The sequence below is a fragment of the Grosmannia clavigera genome (assembly GCF_000143105.1).
Source record: "Grosmannia clavigera kw1407 unplaced genomic scaffold GCSC_142, whole genome shotgun sequence".
Classification (NCBI taxonomy): Eukaryota; Fungi; Ascomycota; class Sordariomycetes; order Ophiostomatales; family Ophiostomataceae; genus Leptographium; species Leptographium clavigerum.
Genome location: NW_014040799.1, coordinates 96,238 through 115,339, shown reverse-complemented (window position 1 = coordinate 115,339; position 19,102 = coordinate 96,238). Strand labels below are relative to the sequence as shown.

At 59.2% G+C, this 19,102-nt stretch overlaps 7 protein-coding genes across 7 annotated transcripts; 4 read left to right on the top strand and 3 right to left on the bottom strand.

Annotated features, from left to right (window-relative positions):
• Positions 1-734: 734 nt before the first annotated feature.
• CMQ_5404 (uncharacterized protein) lies at positions 735-2,006 on the top strand (the record flags this gene model as incomplete). The annotated part of the gene is made up of 4 exons (XM_014317361.1): positions 735-933; positions 989-1,140; positions 1,202-1,319; positions 1,384-2,006. The coding sequence occupies 4 exons, from the start codon at positions 735-737 to the stop codon at positions 2,004-2,006; spliced, it is 1,092 nt and encodes a 363-aa protein (XP_014172836.1).
• A 2,298-nt stretch (positions 2,007-4,304) lies between these two features.
• CMQ_5443 (sec23 sec24 family protein) lies at positions 4,305-7,640 on the bottom strand (the record flags this gene model as incomplete). Its single annotated transcript, XM_014317400.1, has 4 exons — positions 4,305-4,385; positions 4,507-5,699; positions 5,752-6,190; positions 6,249-7,640. 4 exons carry the CDS (start codon positions 7,638-7,640, stop codon positions 4,305-4,307), a joined length of 3,105 nt encoding a protein of 1,034 aa, XP_014172875.1.
• A 558-nt stretch (positions 7,641-8,198) lies between these two features.
• CMQ_5434 (polyadenylation specificity factor) lies at positions 8,199-11,359 on the top strand (the record flags this gene model as incomplete). The annotated part of the gene is made up of 2 exons (XM_014317391.1): positions 8,199-8,344; positions 8,395-11,359. The coding sequence occupies 2 exons, from the start codon at positions 8,199-8,201 to the stop codon at positions 11,357-11,359; spliced, it is 3,111 nt and encodes a 1,036-aa protein (XP_014172866.1).
• Positions 11,360-11,622: 263 nt separating this feature from the next.
• Positions 11,623-12,499, bottom strand: CMQ_5410 (uncharacterized protein; the record flags this gene model as incomplete). Its single annotated transcript, XM_014317367.1, has 3 exons — positions 11,623-11,817; positions 11,982-12,155; positions 12,302-12,499. The coding sequence occupies 3 exons, from the start codon at positions 12,497-12,499 to the stop codon at positions 11,623-11,625; spliced, it is 567 nt and encodes a 188-aa protein (XP_014172842.1).
• Positions 12,500-12,729: 230 nt separating this feature from the next.
• On the top strand, positions 12,730-16,087 carry CMQ_5408 (uncharacterized protein; the record flags this gene model as incomplete). The annotated part of the gene is made up of 2 exons (XM_014317365.1): positions 12,730-15,084; positions 15,164-16,087. 2 exons carry the CDS (start codon positions 12,730-12,732, stop codon positions 16,085-16,087), a joined length of 3,279 nt encoding a protein of 1,092 aa, XP_014172840.1.
• Positions 16,088-17,108: 1,021 nt separating this feature from the next.
• On the bottom strand, positions 17,109-17,565 carry CMQ_5413 (uncharacterized protein; the record flags this gene model as incomplete). Its single annotated transcript, XM_014317370.1, has 2 exons — positions 17,109-17,225; positions 17,296-17,565. The coding sequence occupies 2 exons, from the start codon at positions 17,563-17,565 to the stop codon at positions 17,109-17,111; spliced, it is 387 nt and encodes a 128-aa protein (XP_014172845.1).
• A 766-nt stretch (positions 17,566-18,331) lies between these two features.
• Positions 18,332-19,089, top strand: CMQ_5447 (uncharacterized protein; the record flags this gene model as incomplete). Its single annotated transcript, XM_014317404.1, has 2 exons — positions 18,332-18,582; positions 18,660-19,089. The coding sequence occupies 2 exons, from the start codon at positions 18,332-18,334 to the stop codon at positions 19,087-19,089; spliced, it is 681 nt and encodes a 226-aa protein (XP_014172879.1).
• Positions 19,090-19,102: the final 13 nt, after the last annotated feature.

The window sequence follows — 19,102 nt, the reverse complement described above, 5'->3', positions numbered from 1 at the left end:
CTGCTAATTCCTCTTGTGCTGTGTGTTTTAGATCCTGACGGGGATAAAATTAAGTAATACAACGATGGCTTTTCGCTTGGAGGCCGCTGCCCTTCATCGCGGTCCACCTCTTTTTTTTTTCTTTTTCTTTCCTTTTTCTTTCTTTTTTCCGTCCGTCTACCTTTCTGGAGCTTTCTTCGGTTTGATTTTTTTGCTCTCTCCCTTCCTGTGTTACTAGCGCAGGCCCTGTAGGCATGCCTACGCACATACAGACGCACACACCACCTCTACACTCACGGCCATGGTAGCCTTGTAGGGGTCTCGGTTTTCTTTTTCCCACCCATTCACACATCTTGTCTGGCTTTCCCGTATAAACAAGTTGGTGGTATTGGGAGTGTGTGCTAGTGTAGAATGGGGAATGGGGGGTGTTGATCCAACACGGACCTGATCTCATCTGCCAGACTGTATCTTGGGTGTACTGAGTATATAAAGACTCATCCGTCTCATAGCTCATCTCTGCCCCTCTGTCTCCCCTCTTGATATTGCGTATACCCAGTTCTCTTGTGCTTTGGGTTATCCTTTTAAGATTCGAAGAGTCTTTGCATTTCATCCGGGCAGCCGACCTTCAGAGACACATTCTACACGCTTCTGCCTTCTTTCCTTCTCTCTGTCTTCCCATCATCGTCAGCTCTGTAGGCAACACTTGAGCTCCCGTGCCATCTACCCCCTCGTTCCTCTCATCTCTGGCTCTCACCATGCCGAGCTCAAGCTCAAGCTCCCGGTCCAAGCCCAAGGCCTCCGAGGTCGCGGCCGAGACTCGACGGACGTGCATTCCATTGATCCGAGCAAATTACTCGCACATCTACCGTCTCGACTCCACGCTATATCCCCAGCCGGTAGACCAGCTGGACTTCAGCCAGTACCCCCGGCCCTTCTCTCGGACACCAGCAATCTGTAAGCTCGGCCGGACAAGCCCCCACTTTTTACCATTTGCTTACACTCTTGACAGACGTGAGGAATGGCGATCCCGTCAAGGTGGCGCTCGAGTGGCAGGCACATTTTGCGGCCCAGAGCGGCGAGCCGGTGCCGGTGCCCTTCATATGCGCAGCCAACGACAAGCGGCCTGGTGGCGACTGGGAGACGGGCGTGATTGGCTACGAAGTGCGTGACATTCCTCGAATCGTCCGTGGCGAGAATGCAAGTGAGCTGACGACTATTTTAGGAGCGACTGTGTCGACGAAGCACTCTCTCGGCCTCGCTGTCCACGCCTTCGCCCGAGAGCTACTGCCAGACCAACTATCCAATCCCCATCGAGGGCGGCATTCTGTCGGAAGAAGTTGGTAAGTCGACGATGCTGGCGAGGTTTGCCAACGATCGAGACAGACAGACTGACAGATCTCCCAGTCGTGTTCCGTGGACCACACGACCGCTACGAGAAGCTGCCGCCACAGGAATGGAGAGTGCTGCCGGTGTGTTCGGTACCACCGGTGCGGTGGCCCAAGCTGACACAAAACGGGACCAAGTACTCGTTTGCGGAGGAGCGGGACATGGTTAAGAACAAGCTGCGGGCAGCACTCCGCATATGCGTCTATAACAACTACGCCAATATTGTGGTCGGCGACTTCGGCCTGGGCAACGGCTACCGCAATCCGCCGCAGGAGCTGGCTGAGCTGTGGCGCGAGGTGGTGTTATGGGATGCCGATCTGCGCGGCCGCATCCAGTCGATCGCCTTTGTCTTTGAGGATCCCAACCAGAGCACGGCCCGCCTGATCCAGGACGATCTAGCCAAGAAGAGCAGACATGGCAGCAAGAGCAAGTCTAAATCGGGCAGCAGCAGCAGCAGCAGCAGCAGCAGCAGTAGCAGCAGCAGCTCGAGCTCGAACTCATCACCATCCTCGTCCCCGTCCAGCAACAAGCCGACAGACATGGAAATCTACAGCTACATCTTCCATGACGAGGAGATTCAGCGGGTTCTCACACAACCGGATCCTCGGTACGGACTGGGGACTCTAATGAGCCCCATGTAAGGGCTTGAAGGCAAGGCAGGACGGGGATACATGGGAAAATGGGGGACTGGGGGGCGCGAGATAGAATGATACGCCAGTAAGAACAAGACCACCAATGCAAATGTTAAGATCAATGCCTGCAACCCGAAAGAGTAGTGGGGGCAATATAGGAGAGAGCGTGTGTGAGATTAACGAAGAGGGTGTCGACAGGATCGCAGGCTGAAACAGCTTTAGGCCAGTGCTCTCGGGATCCTGAATGTGCTTCCCCTATGATCTGCTACATACGATTGGTTGCTTATTCTTATGTGATCTCATTTTCTGCTCTCAACGGCTTCTTCCGGCCATTAGCGCTTCGGGATGTGTGCTTGTGTATAGGGAGCAGTCCAAGGCGCATGACGGCCGTTGCGGGCTGCTGATCTCTTGTCTGGGCTGGTCAGCAGGGCTATACCATGCCAGCTGAATCGGGGCCGTATATGCGTACTCCGTAGTAGCAAGATCCTACCAGAGAGCAAGCAGGGCCGCTAGACCGACGAGCCTGAAGACAGTCTCACTACGGAGGAAGCTCGGCCAACTGCCAGGCGACGAATAGGAAAGCCTGCCGGGGATGTAGTGGGGCCGAAGGAGTAGAAAGCACTAGCGAGGTAGCCTAGGCAGCCTAGGGAAAATCACAGATGCGGATCATTGCCCAGACGAGGCAGCCTGCATCTCCTGCTACATAGGTCGTCTGTCAGCTTACCAGCAGCGGCTCACCGTGCGTCTTTCTTGTGGGCGATCGCGTGGCGTAGCCGCCACAGCAAAGGAGCCGGCGACTGCGAGGACCGCCGTTTGCTCAAACCGCCGCAGTCGCGGAAAACCACGGCCATGGTTTTGGGCCAGACACAATTCCACTTAACCAATCTGCAAGGTGGACCGGCAATACGTCTCACAAGCGCGCAGCCCAGATTGTGGTAAAGCCTGGGCCCAGGATGCTGGCTGCCGATGGTGATGAGAAAAAGTGTTTGCGGAGATCGGATGGCGATCAGAGACGATCACGACCGTTTGGGAACAGGGAGGCGCAGCCCAGCCAGATGAGCCAAGCCAGACAAGCTGTTTGGCCACATATTTGGAAGGGCAGCCGGAAGGGCGGACTCCGTGATGGGTGCTGGACCTCGTATCTTGTTTTCCCCCACGTCCATGTCCCCATGGCTGGGCAGATTGCGAGATGCGGGCGACAGCATCAAAACGCACAAGTCAAACAGACAAATGCGGTAAACGAGCAGTTTCCTTTTGAGGAGATAGTCCTTGAAATTGCTCATTGAGAGGGTGGAGATGCCTCTGATTTACTGGGGCTGTTTGGGGTATTTTTGGTGTTTTCTGCTGGCGTGAGTACTTCACTCTTCTGTCTCTAACCAGTTGCGGGTTCTTGCCTGGCCATCGTTCTATTGTTTCATTGCTTGAACCGGGCTCGGAAGGTGTCTCTTAGGTACGCCGTACATAGTACAAGTAAACACACAGGAAGAAGCAAGCAGTCATTGGGCTTGCATGGTTCTCACAGCTTCCTGCAACCGCGAGGCTCTGCCGCAAAGAACTGGCAGATGATGCAGTGCATACTCCGTAGTAGTAGATGATTTGTCAAATATGGGGCTTGTCTCTTCCCTGTTTTTTTCTTCATTTGCTTTTTTCCTTTCCTTTCCTTTTTCTTTTCTTTTCCTTTCTTTTCCCTTTTCCCTTCCAATCTTTACTTCCAGGCAATAATACTCCGCACGTCAGTCCATCTGACGTCTTGGAGGCCTGCCTTGTAGATTGAGTCCCATCGATCGTTTTGGGTTGGCTATCCCTACCTTTATGCAGGCAGCTCATCCGCTGCGTGATCCTGCAGTCGAGCGGCCTAAAAGAGGCACTAATCGCCAGCTGAGAACAGGGACATCGGTCCGGCTCCGCGTCATGGGGCCGACGCGATAGCTACTATGTACCCTGCTGCCCTCGCAGGATCGGCCATCGGCCATCAAGCGCATACGTACTGTACATACTCCGTACTATGTAGTAGATGCTGCCTGGCTCTCCGGCTAGTTGCCGAGCTGAAGAGCAGCGACGGCAAAATGTGATACGTCTTTTTTTCTTCGCTTGTCTTTTCCTTTTCGGTCTCGTCTCCTGCTTGTCTGCCTCGCCGTCCGGGTCGCTGCTTCCTCATTTCCGGCTCGTCTGACGACCCGGACGACATAACATGCACGTGACTTAGTGAAGGCCTACAACGTAGAGGAATAGGGCGAAATGATTGGCTTTTCTTTTAAGACATAATAGCGTATACCACAGCGTCAACATCCTCTATTGGCCCCCCCTTTACCAGTACGAAGATCGTAGTCCGGCAAACGAGGTCATCGATCCATCCCCGTAGTCCTCGCGTTTTCGCTGGCCGCCAAGCTGTAAGATATTAGAAGGAGGGTGGAGAAGAGGAGAAAGAAACAGGAAAGAAGAAAAAAGAAAAGAAGAAAAAGACGAGAAAAAGAGGAAAAATGAAAAAAGCCCCCAATGATCAACGAACCTCTAGTTGCACGCCCTTGTGGATGTGCACCAACCAATCGACGTAGCTCTGGGCCTCGTTGTTGCGGTCCTCAACCAGCAGGCGGGCAAATTCAAACTCGGCGCCGTCAAGGCCCTGGCGGGCCAGCTGAATGGTCAGGCCCTTGGACCCGCGCAGGGTCTTGAGAAACTCGAGAATGTTGCGGACCTGGGCGTTGAGCAGCGTCTGCAGCACCGGCAGCGACGACGCATAGGGATCCAGGCTCTGCAGCGTCTGGCGGTCCTCGCCAAAGAGGTCGGCGATCAGATTGGGCGACGTCTGTTTCTCCAGCCAGATCAGACACTGCTGGCCGTTGTCGACCAGGTACACGCCACCCGGCTCAACACGCGCAAACGTCGCGCGCATGGCCGGCGGTAGTCGCAGGTGGCCCGTCTCCGGGTCCGGGAAGCCCTCCTCCGGCTGCAGGGTGTGCAACGGGATGATGCGCGGGTACAGATACAGGCTCAGTTCCAGTGCCCCCATGCATCGAACCATGCGCATCTCGTGCACGCGCCGGTCTGTCGCCTCACTGCCACCCTTGAAGGCCCGGCACTTTAGCAGGCCCAGCATGTACATGCTGAACTCCTTGAGCCGCTCCGGCATGATCAGCTGGCTCGGCGGGTGTGACTGCGACGCGTGGTTCTTCCGATAGCCCGCTAGAATGCTGATCGTCTTCTCCGTCAGCCCCTGCCGCACTTCACGCAGCGAGCTGGACGTGTGGCCCAGCCGCGTCGCCGCCTCCTTGGCCAACACCGAACACACCGCGTCCTGGTCCACAAACTTCATCGCCTCGCGCGCGCTCTCGCTCACACTCGCAATCACGTTGCTGCAGCGCACCCGTCGCTGTCCGCTGGCCGTTGTGTACAGCAGTGCCGACTGGAAGTGTGCGTCCAGCTTCGCGTCCAGCTTGCCGTCGTAGCTGAACGTGATCGCCAGTGCCTTGTCTGCGTCGATCGACCCCATTTCCAGGTCCGCCTCGAATGTGTGCTGGATGAAGTTTCCGTGGTAGCCCAGCACCTGCAGTCCGTTTGAGCACCGCACCTTGACCAGCGCCTGGTAGCCTGTCTCGCGCGTCACTGCGTGCTTCACCTCGGCTGACAGCTTGGCGTTGTCTCGGCCTGCCACAAAGTTGGGATAGTAGAACCCTTCGCCGCCCGTGGTCGACGACACATGTCCTGGACTGTTAACATAAAACACAGGGCGCAAGAAGCAGAGCCAGAAACTCACCAATCGTGGCCACGTCCAGAAAGCCTCCCGACGGCGCAGCCATGAAAAAGTCCGTGCCGATGCCAGCAGCCACCATCCGCTCGGCTACCTTCTTCCATGCCGGATGCTCGGTCGTGTACAGCTTCTTGTCAATCTCGCCGCCAATGTGTTTGCCGTCGTCGCGCAAAAACAACCGGCCGGGACCCCAGGTCGGCAGTCCCGAGATCGAGCAGATTACCTTGCCGCCGGTGGCTTCCAGAGCCGATATGGCAGCGTTGAGCGTCGAGAGCAGTGCCGGCTCCGGGTTCTTGATGGTCGAGAACATCTGTGGCAGCCTCGTCAAGAGCGACGTGATCACCGCCCGCGACTCGTAAGGATCCACAAACAGCCCGTCGCTGAGAGGGACAAACGGATCTTCGATATCGGGCATTACCATCATCTGCGCCTGTTCTAGATTGGCCTGCACGGACGCGTTAGCAGACGACAGCACGGCGACAACAGGTTGAGGGGACACGTACGCTGACGTTGTAGAACTGGACCTCCTTGTCAAAGGTCACAAAGCCGACGCGGGCGTTGGCCGGTATGCTCCGTCGGGGCTCGTCGTCCTCACTGGCCGCCTCCTGGGCCGCTTCGCCGCCGTAGAGCGCGCCGAGGATGCCCTCGCAAAAGGCCTCGAGGAAACCCTTGTTATACGAGTCCTGCGTGGCGTCGATGACAAACAGCCAGCGCAGCCCGACCGGGTCCTTGGTGTAGTACTCCTTAGGCACCACAAACTCGACCGTGCCGCGACACAGCTCTGGGCGCTGGTCGCGGTCGATGCGCACGCCCTGCGGCGACGTCGCGCAAAAATACTCGGCCGACGTCTCGTTGGGGTACGTGCACAGATTGCACACAAACTTGTTGCCGCCCGAGCGGAAGACCATGAACGGGTTGATGTAGGCGCGGCACCGGCGACACCGAGGCGGGCCGGCCTCGCCAAAGTCGAGCACCGGGATGGGCGACTCGCCCGTCTGCAGCGGGGCGAGCGGCTGCAGGAGCAGTCCCAGCGGCAGTCCGGTGCTGTGGAGGCCCTCGGCCGTGGCCGGGATGTTATTCATCGTGAGCCGCGCGAACTTGGGCGACGCATTGCCTTGGTCGAGAGCGACAAACGAGATCGAAGCCGGCGGCGCAACATGGCGCTCAAACGTCGGATATATGTTGGTGAGGAAGTGCTGCTGTGCTGTGTCTCGCGCCAGTGGAATGCTGGGGATGTCGTCGGGAGATACCTTCTGCTGGCCCGAGGCTGCGACAACGGCAGGCGACGCGCCCACCTCAGGAGCAGCCCCAGGCACACCAAAGCCGACGCCGCCTCCGCTTCTCGCCGCAAAGCTGGCCGGATCAGCGGGGTTGGCAGGCGTGTAAGGCGCGTTTGCTGCTGCTGGAAACGGGGAGCCGGGCATCATGGACGCCGCAGGGACGAAACCAGACGCGCCCGGGATCAGCTCAGAGCCGGCAGGATTTGCTAAGAAGCCCATGGATGAGCCGACGGGTGCCTCGACCGTGTGGTAGGCGTGACGATCCTTCTTCTTCCGTCGTGCCGCGTGATGGCCGTCGACACCGAGAGACATGCCGCCCATCTGGGCTGCTAAGCTGTCGTCAGCTGTGCCGGGACGCGGGCCAAAGCCCGGGTTGTCCTGTGCCCGCAGGTCGTACGCGCTCGTGGCCCGGCTCAGCGCCTGTGCTGGAGCAAGCAGGCCCGGAGGAGCAGCCGCCACTCCGTATGGCTGAGCGCCTGGCTGCTGCGGCTGGAGGTAGGACTGAGGGGCGATGGGGGGTTGGAACATGGGAGCGGCCGGCTGGGTGAGACGAGGGTCGTTGGGGTCGAGCTGTTCGCCCTGGCCGAGGGCGTGGAACATGGTGTAGTCAGCCATGTCGGCAGGACGACCGCGTGTGCGCCAGATAGAGACAAAAGGAGAGAGGGAGGGCAAAAACCAAGCAGATGGATATGAGAGGCCAAAAACACAAAAGGGGCAGAGCAGCTGCTCCGCTCTGCAGACAGACACAAGGCAGCTCAATCACGCAGACGATGCGAGCTGTCCATGGTAGGGCCGCAGATTCTGGGGAGCGGAAGCCCTCGTTCTCGGTCTGGAGATGCAAGTGATAGCGTTGACACGTTGCCCGCGAGCTGGAATTGACTTTATCTGGGTCAGAAGCGGTAGGCCCAATCCGATGCATGGTCCCACTGGCGGTGGCGGTCTGGACACGATTTCGTTCCGACAGGTTATTCCGATCCGACACCGTCGCGCCTGCACTTACAGCAGGTGTCCACTGTAAGCTAGACGCGATAGCTGACAAGCATTTTCCATATCTGAACCGACGTTTTGGTCGCAGCCAGACCACACGGACACAAAGGCACATACAGCTGCGACGGCCACCGAGGAAAGGAGTGAGGCATGCCCTGGCGCACATAGTGACTTCAGCCGGACGTCATGTTCACGTTCTGTCCCCTGCTGGGGGCGAAGTCAGAGTCGACGGCGTCACAATCGCTGCTGGAGCTCGATGGCGGCGTCAAGGTGCTGATTGACGTCGGTTGGGACGAGTCGTTTGATGCGGAGAAGCTCCGGGAGCTAGAAAAGTAGGTTTTGCAAGGGGAGAAGTCGAGGATGTATCGCTAACAACATGCAGACAGGTGCCGACAATCTCGCTCGTGCTGCTGACACACGCGACGGTATCGCATATTGCGGCCTTTGCACACTGCTGCAAGAACTTCCCGCAATTTGTGCGGATCCCCATCTTTGCGACGAAACCGGTGATCGACTTGGGCCGCACACTGCTGCAGGATCTCTACGCGTCGACACCGCTGGCGGCGTCGACGATCCCGCGCGGCTCGCTGGCCGAGGCCTCGTATTCGTACTCGCAGTCACTGTCGGCCGAGCACAGCCAGTTTTTGTTGCAGGCGCCGACGGCCGACGAGATCACGCGCTACTTCTCGCTGATCCGCGAGCTCAAGTACTCGCAGCCACACCAGCCACAGGCGCCACCAAGCCTGCCACCGCTTAACGGGCTGACCATTACGGCCTACAACTCTGGGCGCACGCTCGGCGGAACGATCTGGCACATCCAGCTGGGGCTCGAGTCGATCGTTTACGGCGTCGACTGGGGCCAGTATAAGGAGAATGTATTCTCGGGCGCAGCCTGGATCGGCGGCGGCGGCTCGGGTGGCTCCGAGGTCAACGAGCAGCTGCGCAAGCCGACAGCGCTCGTGTCCAGTAGCCGGGCCCCGGCCGTGCTGCGGCCTGGGCTGCGCGATGAGCAACTGCTGCAGGCCATCCGCGTGTGTGTGGCTCGCGGCGGCACCGTGCTCATCCCGGTCGACTCGAGCGCCCGCGTGCTCGAACTGGCTTACCTGCTGGAGCACGCCTGGCGCAAGGACGCGGCGGCGGCGGCGGCCGGAAGCAACGGGAAAGAAGACATTGGCCTCCTGGCCCGGTCTAAGCTCTTCCTGGCGGGGCGCACGTCTGGCAGCCTGATGCGACATGCGCGGACACTGCTGGAGTGGATGAACGACGGGATTGTGCAAGAGTTCGAGGCCGTCGCCGACGGCTCCAAGCAGCAGACAAACAACGGCGGCAATCGAGGCCGAGGAGGCGGAGGTGGTGGTGGTGGCGGCGGTGGCAACGGCGCAGATGACAACAAGAACCGAGAGTCGGGCCCGTTCGACATGAAGCATCTACGGCTGCTCGAGCGGCGAGCACAGGTGGAGCGGGTGCTGAACAGCCAGTCGCCACCGGGCGGCGGAAAGGTGATTCTGGCCAGCGACGCGTCGATGGAATGGGGATTTTCCAAGGAGGTGCTGCGGCGCATCGCCGACAAGCCACGGAACCTGGTGCTGCTGACCGAGGTGCCGGGCGTGCTCTCCGCCAACAAGCGCTCGCTGGCGCGGACGTTGTGGGAGTGGTGGAAGAGCGAGCAGGGACAGGAGGCAGCCAGCAGTGGGGGCGGTGGCAATCCTGTGCGGGCAGGCGGACGGCATCTCCAGTTCCAAGACGGGCTCAAGGTGGCGCTGGATGGGGCAGAGCTGTTGCTGTACCAGCAGTGGCTGGCGACGCAGCGGCAGCTGCAGGCGACACTGCAGACAGGCGGGCCGACGTCGCTGGAGGCATTTGCAGACGCGGGCGATGACGTGTCATCATCGTCATCGTCGTCATCATCAGACGACGACGAGCAGTCGGACAGCGAGCGGCAGGGCAAGGTGCTCAACATCTCGACAACGATTGGACAGGCTAGCCGCAAGAAGGTGGTGCTGCGGGACGAGGACCTGGGAGTGACCATTCTGATCAAGCGCAAGGGGCACTACGACTTTGACGTGCGCGGCAAGAAGGGTCGCGAGCGGGTGTTTCCGGTGGCGGTGCGGCGGAAGCGCAACGATGACTTTGGCGAGCTGATCCGGGCGGACGAGTACCTGCGTGAGGAGGAGCGCGAGGAGGACGGCAAGGGAGGTGAGAGCGGGGAGGGTGGTGGCCTAGGGCGCCAGCAGCAGATGAACCAGCAAGACGGACTGGGCAAGAAGAGGAAGTGGGACGACATTGTCAGCGGCGTCGGAACGCGCGGACGGAGTCGAACGGACGAGCGAACACGAGGCTGGGGACCAGGGCTGCGACAGGGCCGAGCAGACGAGCGAGACGACGGCGACGAGGCCAACCGGGACGGCCGAGAGGAGGCAGAGGAGGAAGAGGAGGACGAAGAGGACGAGGAGCAGCGACTGCAACAAGAACAGCAGCAGCAGTTGGTAGGACCGGCCAAGATGGTATTTACGACGGAGACAGTGGTGGCACAAATGGCGATTGGATACGTGGACTTTTCAGGGCTGCACACAGACCGCAACCTGGAGATGCTGTTGCCGCTGGTGGAACCACGAAAGCTGATCCTGGTGGGAGGCAGTGCGGTCGAGACGGAAGCAGCAGCGACGCGGTACCGCAATGTGGTCAGCAAGCAACGGGGCGTGGCGGCCGAGGACGTGGACGTGTTCAGCCCAGCCGTGGGTGCGGCCGTGGACGCAAGCGTGGACACGCACGCCTGGGTGGTGAGACTGGCAGATGCTCTGGTGAAAAAGCTGCGGTGGCAGAATCTGGGAGGCTTGGGGATTGTTACGTTGACGGGACAGTTGCAGGTGGAGGGTGGTGGTGGTGGTGGTGGTGGTGGAGGTGGCGAGAACACGGCGAGCACCGAGGACAGTCTGGCGAGCGGCGACGGTGGTCTGGTGAAGCGGCCGAAGATGGAGGCCAAGGGAGCGGTTGTTGCGACAAGCTCGACTTCTCTGGGCGATGCTCTGCCGACTTTGGACGTGTTGCCAACAGGCGTGGCGGCGGCGGCACGGGGGGCGGGAACACAGCCGCTGCACGTGGGCGAGCTGCAGCTGACCAATTTGCGGCGAGCAATGCAAAATGCCGGACACACGGCCGAGTTCCGCGGCGAGGGCACGCTCGTTATCGACGGGTCCGTGGCCGTGCGCAAGACGGCGGCCGGCCGGGTCGAACTCGAGAGCATCGGTCTGCCATCGGACGGCGGGCCGGCAACACGACAGGGCGGCACGTTCTACGCAGTCAAACGCATGATCTACGAGGGGTTGGCGGTGGTGGCAGGCGGTTGATGTGTGGTGGTGGTGGATGTGGATGAGGAAGTGGATGTAGGATATGATTTTCCAATCCGATTACTAAGCAACGATTACTCAGCAGATGGGAGGGCTCCCACAGTGACACAATACGAGTACGTCGCAGTGGTGCACAATCAGTGAAACCGGGTGCACAGGAAAAGGGAAAAAAGGGAGGGGAAAGTAAGATTTAAAAAGAAGGAAATCCCCTGACAATCCCCGGGAGTGTGCCGACGTCATGCACACAGGCAGAAGGGAGAGGGTTAGCGTGGGCGCGAGATTGGCAGCCGACCCAGGAGGCTGTCCGGGAAACGGGTAGAGCGAAATGAGCTGTGGGGGGATACGAGGGTCTGGGAGAGCGTTGGTGCGATGGGGCAGTGGCGACGGGGCAGGCAGATGGGGATGATGAGAGACGGACGACGGAAGACGGCATGGAACAGCGCAGAAGGAGAGGGTGGCTGGCAGGTTGGCGAAGCGAGGATGAGGTGTCGATGGGGCCGTCTTTTTTCGGTTTTGACTCTTTTTGGATTTGATCTTTTTTTTTTTTTTTTTTTTGGTTCGGTCCTGGTTGATTCATCATCTTGTTTTCGGCGATAGGCCTGCACGGGCTCGTTGGACGTACCGAAAAGCCGCGGCGGCCAGCACAGCAGCAGCGGCCTGATCGGCGCAGGAGGGCTGGGATGGACTGCGCAGCTGTGCTGTGCATGCACTCTTTGCTGCAGGCGGATGGAGCACAGCCCAGCATCCGGAGAGTAATTATAGCGTCCTGCTGCTGGGCCTTCGGCGCCCAAGGCCCCTGTAGAAAGCCGGCCAATCAGACGTGGCCGACGGGCTCTGCCTGGCTCTCGGCCAGCTTTTCCTCCCTTCTCCTTCGGGCGAGAGAGATTGCCAGGCCAAGACCGAGCGAAGAAAACAAAACACTGCCACGACCACACCACACACACCACTGCTGCCACTGCCACCACCGCCGCAGTCGCCCTTCATCTGGTCGGTCCTTCCTTCTGGCCGTCCTGTCGATTTGTCTGCTTCTTTCTTTTCTCGCTTTTCGCTTTTCGCTTTTCGCTTTTCGCTCCTCTCTTCCCGCTTTTTGCATTCCACCTCCTCCTGGCTCTGCGTCTTTCCCCTTGCCTTCTTCTCCATCGCCGCGACGCCCTCCTTTTTCTCTCGACGTCGACCTCGCGACCGGCTGCATTCACATTGACACGTTGACGTCTACCGCCCAACCCATGATGCCGGCCACTGCCTCCAGCCCCTAGTGCTTTTTGTCTGATTTCGACGAGAATCCCTGCAGCTTTGCAACAGGACGACCGTTTTCTCTCCGGTTCTTTTCGGCCCCCCCCCCTCTTCGTCTCTCTCCCCCCGTCTCGGCCATGCCGTATTTCGTCGGCGACGCAGAGAACGACGTGTCCGTGCTGGCACAGCCTCTTCCGTCGCCCGGTCCCGTCAGCTTTAGCAAGGGCGTGAGCTCGACGATTTCGAGTCGGCCTGTTGTCGGTCCTCTCGCTTCGGTCGACACCAACGGCTTCGCTCATGGCCACCGTGGCCACCGTGGTCCTCCGCCTCCGCCGTCGTACCAGCCGCCATCTCCGCCGCCGACGCTCACCGATGGTCTCTACGACCGCCACTCTCCCTACTCGTCCGACTCTACTTCCATCTCCGGACTCTCCACCGCCTCCTCTTCGCCAGACATGAATGGCCATGGCCGTCCTGGCAGCAGCTCCCGCTCGCATCCGATGCGGCCATCGTCCTCGTCCTCGGCCGTCTCGCTGGCTCTCTCGCTGACACAGCCTAACCGTCCGCCTCCGCTGCCGCCTGCTTCCTCGTCTTCTGCTCCTCATGTGTCTCACACACCTTATGCGAGACAGCCGTCGCCATCGCCGCCGTCACTACCACCACCGCCGCCGCCCAAGACCGACTCACTTTCCCGCATTCCTAAGCTGGCCACCAACGGTGTCCCCATCTCCGTTCCCAGCCCGCTGGTCGACCGCACTCGCGTTATGCCCGAAGGCGCCGCCCCCCGTCTGCCGGGGCTCAGACAGCACCAACACCTCATCGACGACGCCCAGACGCGCAACTCTATGGCCTCTACCGTCGGCAGTTCTATTCTCTCGCCGACCGGCTTGTCTGCAAGCCTGGTGTCACAACAACAGCAACCGCAATTATTACAGCCACAGCAGAACTCGCCCGCTGCACCGCATCGCTTCTCCTCTCCGCCGGCCTACATTCCCGGCACCGGAGGCTCGGCCCCGTCGTCTTCGGGTGGCCCCCTTCCACCGCCGCTGAAGCATCGCCACACGCTCGAGGTACCCAAGCCGGCCTCGACCGCCCGCAACTCGCGTGAGGGTGTCGATGCGGCCACGCTCGTGTCCGGCCGGTTCTCGCCCACGGCCACGGCCGGCACAGGCAGCATCAGCGGCAGCGTCGGCGGACGGCGGGCATCGCTCAGCCTCGGGCGCAAGAACACGCGATCGATGCACTCGGACATGCCGCGCGACGAGGTCGTGCCGGACGAAGACGCCCTTAGGTGGACCGAGGCGTACCGGCAGAAGCGGGCAACCAAGAAGCGGCGGCTCGAGCAGGACGACGACCAGGTCCTCGTCGGCACAAAGGTCGACGAGACCCATGCCAACTGGGTGGCCGCCTACAACATGCTGACCGGTATCCGCGTGTCGGTATCGCGCACCAACGCCAAGTTGGATCGACCGATCACGGACGAGGACTTTGAGGCCCGGCAGAAGTCGACCTTTGACATTGCCGGCAACGAGCTCGTGCCCTCGGCCAAGTACGACTTCAAGTTCAAGGACTACGCCCCCATTGTCTTCCGCCGCCTGCGCGCCATGTTCCACCTCGACCCGGCCGACTACCTCATGTCACTGGCCGGCAAGTACATCCTCTCCGAACTGGGCTCGCCCGGCAAGAGCGGCAGTTTTTTCTACTTTTCGCGCGACTACAAGTACATCATCAAGACCATCCACCACTCCGAGCACAAGTTTCTGCGTAAGATCCTCAAGGAGTACTACCAGCACGTTAGCGACAACCCCAACACCCTGCTGTCGCAGTTTTACGGTCTGCACCGCGTCAAGGTGCCCTACGGCCGCAAGATCCACTTTGTCGTCATGAACAACCTCTTCCCGCCGCACCGCGACATCCACCAGACCTTTGACCTCAAGGGCTCGACCATCGGCCGCGACTATCCCGAGGAGCGCGTCGCCGGCAATGCCCGCGCCACCCTCAAGGACCTGAACTGGCTGCGCCGCCAGGAGCACCTCGAGCTGGGCATGATCAAGAAACGCCTCTTCCTCGAGCAGCTGCAGAAGGATGTCAAGCTGCTGCAGCGCCTGCATATCATGGATTACTCCCTGCTCGTCGGCATTCACGACATCCGCCGCGGCAACGATGAGAATCTGCGCGGCAAGACACTACAGGTCTTTGAGCCCGGCACCGACAGCAACAACCCGGACGGCAACAACGGCGACCCCCAGTCCGTCCTGCTGCGCACGCCTAGCCGGCTCGAGCATCAGCGCAAGACCCGTGAGCTGCGCCAGATGCTCAAGGCTGAGCGACCCATTCCCATCGGCCAGAGCGCCAACAAGATGCCCGACGAGCTGGACGACAACCGCCAGTCCGTCTTCTACAACGACAGCGGCGGCTTCCAGGCCACCCATGAGGACAACACGCCGTCCGACGAGGTCTACTATCTAGGCGTCATTGACTGTCTGACACACGTGAGTGTCTTTTTTTTTCACTCTTTTTTCTTTCTTCCTTTCTTGATACTTTCCTCCCTCTCCCTACTAACCCCACCAGTATGGCATGGTCAAAAAGATTGAACATTTCTGGAAGGGCCTATCGCAAGACCGAAATAAGATCTCGGCCCTCCCTCCCCAACACTACGGCGACCGCTTTCTCAAGTTTGTCTCAGGTGTCACGATGTCGCCCGAGGATGCAGCAAAAGAGCGTGCCCAGGCGGCCGAAGCCGAGGCCCTGGCCGCAGTTGAAGCAGCAGTAGGAGCGGCCGAGGCGGCTGCCATGGAAGCTGCCGCAGCGAATGGCAGTGGCACTAACGTGCCGGCGATTGCAATCTCTTCCGGCCGAGACAAGGGCAAGGAAGCAGCACACTCGGGCAGCTGGGCCAGCTCGATGCGGCATAGGAACGCCGGACCGGGACACCGGAACACGGAAGACGCAGAAGGCTCGGCCTCAACGACGGCAGCACACCGCGCAGCAGAATACGACGCGCTTCAACGAGGGGCTGTGGCCAGCGAAGGTATGATGACTAAGATCACGGTCACGACGAGCGGTGGCACGCTGCTGCCGGGCGCCGTCGGACCGTCTGGGTCGCAGCAGCAGCCGGTGCTTCCGATTGTCGAGGAAGCGGGTGAGGCATCGTCGATCGGAGGACAGAGTCGCCACAACAGCCGGCCCAGCAGCAAGAGGTCGATGAGGAGTCTGTTTGCTGGCCACCGGCCGACTTCGCCCGCAAAGGGCGAACGATCAGGTGGCGAGAATGGCGGCAGCAGCAGCAACAACAACAACAACAACAACAACAACGGCAACAACACTCTCAAGCCCGACAGCGCCGACAGCGGCTACGGCGTGTCCGGGACGCGATCCCGGTCCGGCACGGTGGGCTCGAACCACAAGGCAGCGATACAGCTGAGCCGTGAGAGCCTGGACAAGGACCTGCCACCACTGCCGCTGTTGCTGTCAGGACCGAATGGAAGGGCTTGAGATGGACAGACACTACGAACCAGGAAGACGGAAAGGGCTTCATAATATCTTTTTTTTTCTCGTTTTGTTTCTTCCCATCGTTTACGTTTTCCTTTGTTTGAGCGAGAAGAGGCCGGGCAGAGCAAGAGCAGCAGCAGCAGCAGCAGCAGCAGCAACAACAACAGAAGCTAGACAAAATACGACTTGTCTTTCCGTCTCCTTGTGTCTACGCTGTAATGGCGTTGCTATGACGCGTTCGGCAACAACCCCGTCATGATACCACTTTCGCCTCTTTTGTCTCTTTTGCATCGGGGCTGTTTTTGACCGGCTTTGCATTTATATACTTTACAGGGTCAGCCTTTCCCGCCCATCCCGGTCGTTGCTCCTTTTTTATCTCCTTGTTGTCCACATTTCCATATGTCTTGTGCCGTTATTTGCTTTATGCAGGCTATGTTCTGCGTCCTGTGCTATAGTGTGGCCGAACTCGGCACCGCTTTTGGCCCTTTTTCCTTTTTTCTGTTATTGGTTCATTTTGCTTGTCTTCTCGTTCGGTGTCCCTGTTTTGTCTGCTCTTCTTTTTTATTTTATTTTGCAAGTTCCCTGTTAGATTCCAATGGCAATGCCAGTGCTGGAATGGTTGAAACGATCAAAGCATCTAGACGGAAGGACGTCTGCTAGACATTAGCAAAGGCAAAGGGGGAAGCTTGAAGAAAGCGACTAAAAGCGTTTGCAAGCACGACATGAAAAAGAAGAGCGAAAATAGGAGGATAAAAAACATCAAAAAAACAGACATACGAGCAGAGGACGGTTTCCGTTGCAATTCATGTACAGATATTCAGGATACCACACGGACATGCACGCATGCATTACTTATATAGCTATGCGAATACCATGCACTTTGACTGAAAAAAGCGGCATGTCCTTGCTACGTACATTGTTGAGGAGAGCGTCTTCCTGCAGCCCGTCCGCATCCGAAACGCCGGGAATTCCAATTGACTTGCATCGTGATTCTCGTAGTCATACAGTTCGACCGTTGAGCAGTTTACCGGTCGCCTGGGCCGCTTTGAATCTGCATCTCGTTTGCGCCCTGAGCACGAAGGGCGGCGAGCCGTTGCTCCTTCTGGTAGTTGGCGACACGGTACTTTTTAAAGTGAGCGACCTTGTAAAGTCAGTAAAAAAGCAAGGAACAAAAATGAGCGAAGCGAGGAAAAGAAAAAAAATGAGCGTACCCATTGCGCGGCGCAGTCGCGTTCAAGCTGTGCGTTTTCGGGGCCGCAGGCGGCAGCAGCAGCAGCAGCACCGGCCGGCTCGACCGCGTCGATGATGTTGTTGCGGTCGAGACAGGCAAACAGGCCATCTCGGCTGTCCCAGCAGCGCTGGCGTTCGGCGCGCGAGGGCACGGCAGCTCCGGTGCGAATGGCGTCGGCGCGACGGCCGTCGGGTGTCGTGCTGGCAGCACTAGACGAGCCAAAGGGCCAGACGTACGAGAGGATTCCCATGTCGAGCAAGAGGAACCGGTTCCTAGTCGGGTGCGGCGGCGGGAGAACTGACAAGAGGGACAGTCTTGTTGGCTTGGAAGCTGCCGAAATGCCAAAATTCCAATTCTTTCTCCTGCCGATTGCTTCTCGTCATCATCAACGGCAGAATCAGGCGGTGACCACATATGGACTAGCGTTTGGGACCCAACTACCCCCCCAGCCCGGCAAGGCAAAGGCTACTGTTCGCTACTATTACTAACAAAGCACAATAGTACTCGGTACGTCGTACTATGTAGCAGCAGCAAGGCAACGGCCAAAAAATAACGACACTGCAGCTCATTCTTTCGGATGCGACATCGCTTCTCTCGCTCGACACCTGCTTCCAACTCGGGCAACCGGCCTCTTCGCCCACCCGCAGCTGTCCGCTGTGCTTCTCAGCAGCGCCTGCTAACACATTGCGGCTCCATCTTACAATCTTACTCTTATTGTCCAAGCTGTCCTTTCTCCCTTTCACCACCCCCCCTTTCTTCTCATCGCCTCTCACGACGACATCTTCTCTCTAGCAGCTTTCGGCTTGCAGCTCGAAGCTCGTCCGGACCACCGTCACTCTCATACTGGCCGTCATGGTCCCACGGTAGTGCCTCTGTCTCTGTCGACCGTGTGAACCGGCCACAAAAACGGCCGCCGTCTTCGCCATCTTTGCTCTCTTCACCACTTTCACCATATCGCCACAACATTCGTCGTCCCGCCGCTTCACCTCCTCGGCCTTCTTCCTCTGCTCTCCGCCATGACTCGCCGCCGGCGTCCTCGGCGCTCGGGTGCCCTCACCGAATTGCCGCCGCTGCGCATCCTCACCCAGATGGCCATTCTGCAGGCTCTCTTCTACACTGTTGCTGTGTTGCTGATGCTCTTCACGGCTCTCGTCTCCGGCCGGTCCTTCTCTTTCGACCTCGTCCTCGGCTGGGAATCTGTTCGGGGCGACACCACTCAGGGCTGGCTCGTTGCTTTTGTTTGGCTGCTCACTGGCGGCCTCTTTTCGTACGTTTGGTTCCTTTTTTGTTTTCTCGCTTCGCTCGCGCTGTTCTTCCTCACTCTTCTTCCCACTAACAGCTCAGGTCCATCGTCATCGTCCTCGTCGTCCAGCGCTCAAAGCTCGTTCTCGACTTCGCCCTCTCTCTTCACTTCATCCACCTCCTCGCCGTCGTCCTCTATACCGGCTCCCTCCCACACAACGTCGCCTGGTGGATCACCATGGCTATCTCCAGCACCATCGCCATTGCCGTCGGCACTTGGGGTTGTCGCTACCGCGAGCTCCAGCCCATCACGTTTGGCGGCAAGTCCACCACATCTGCAACAGCAACAGCAGCAGCAGCATCGTCAGCGCCAGGAGCCCCGGGAGCACCGCCCCAAGCTGGTCCCTCCAACGTCGTCGGTGACGAAGAGCAGGGCTTCACGCGTGGTGGCCGCCGTGGTCGTGGCCGTGATGGCGCTGGAGAATACGAAATGGTAGCCATGAAGCTCGGCGACGGCAAGTCCCAGATATGATTGTGCTGCATAC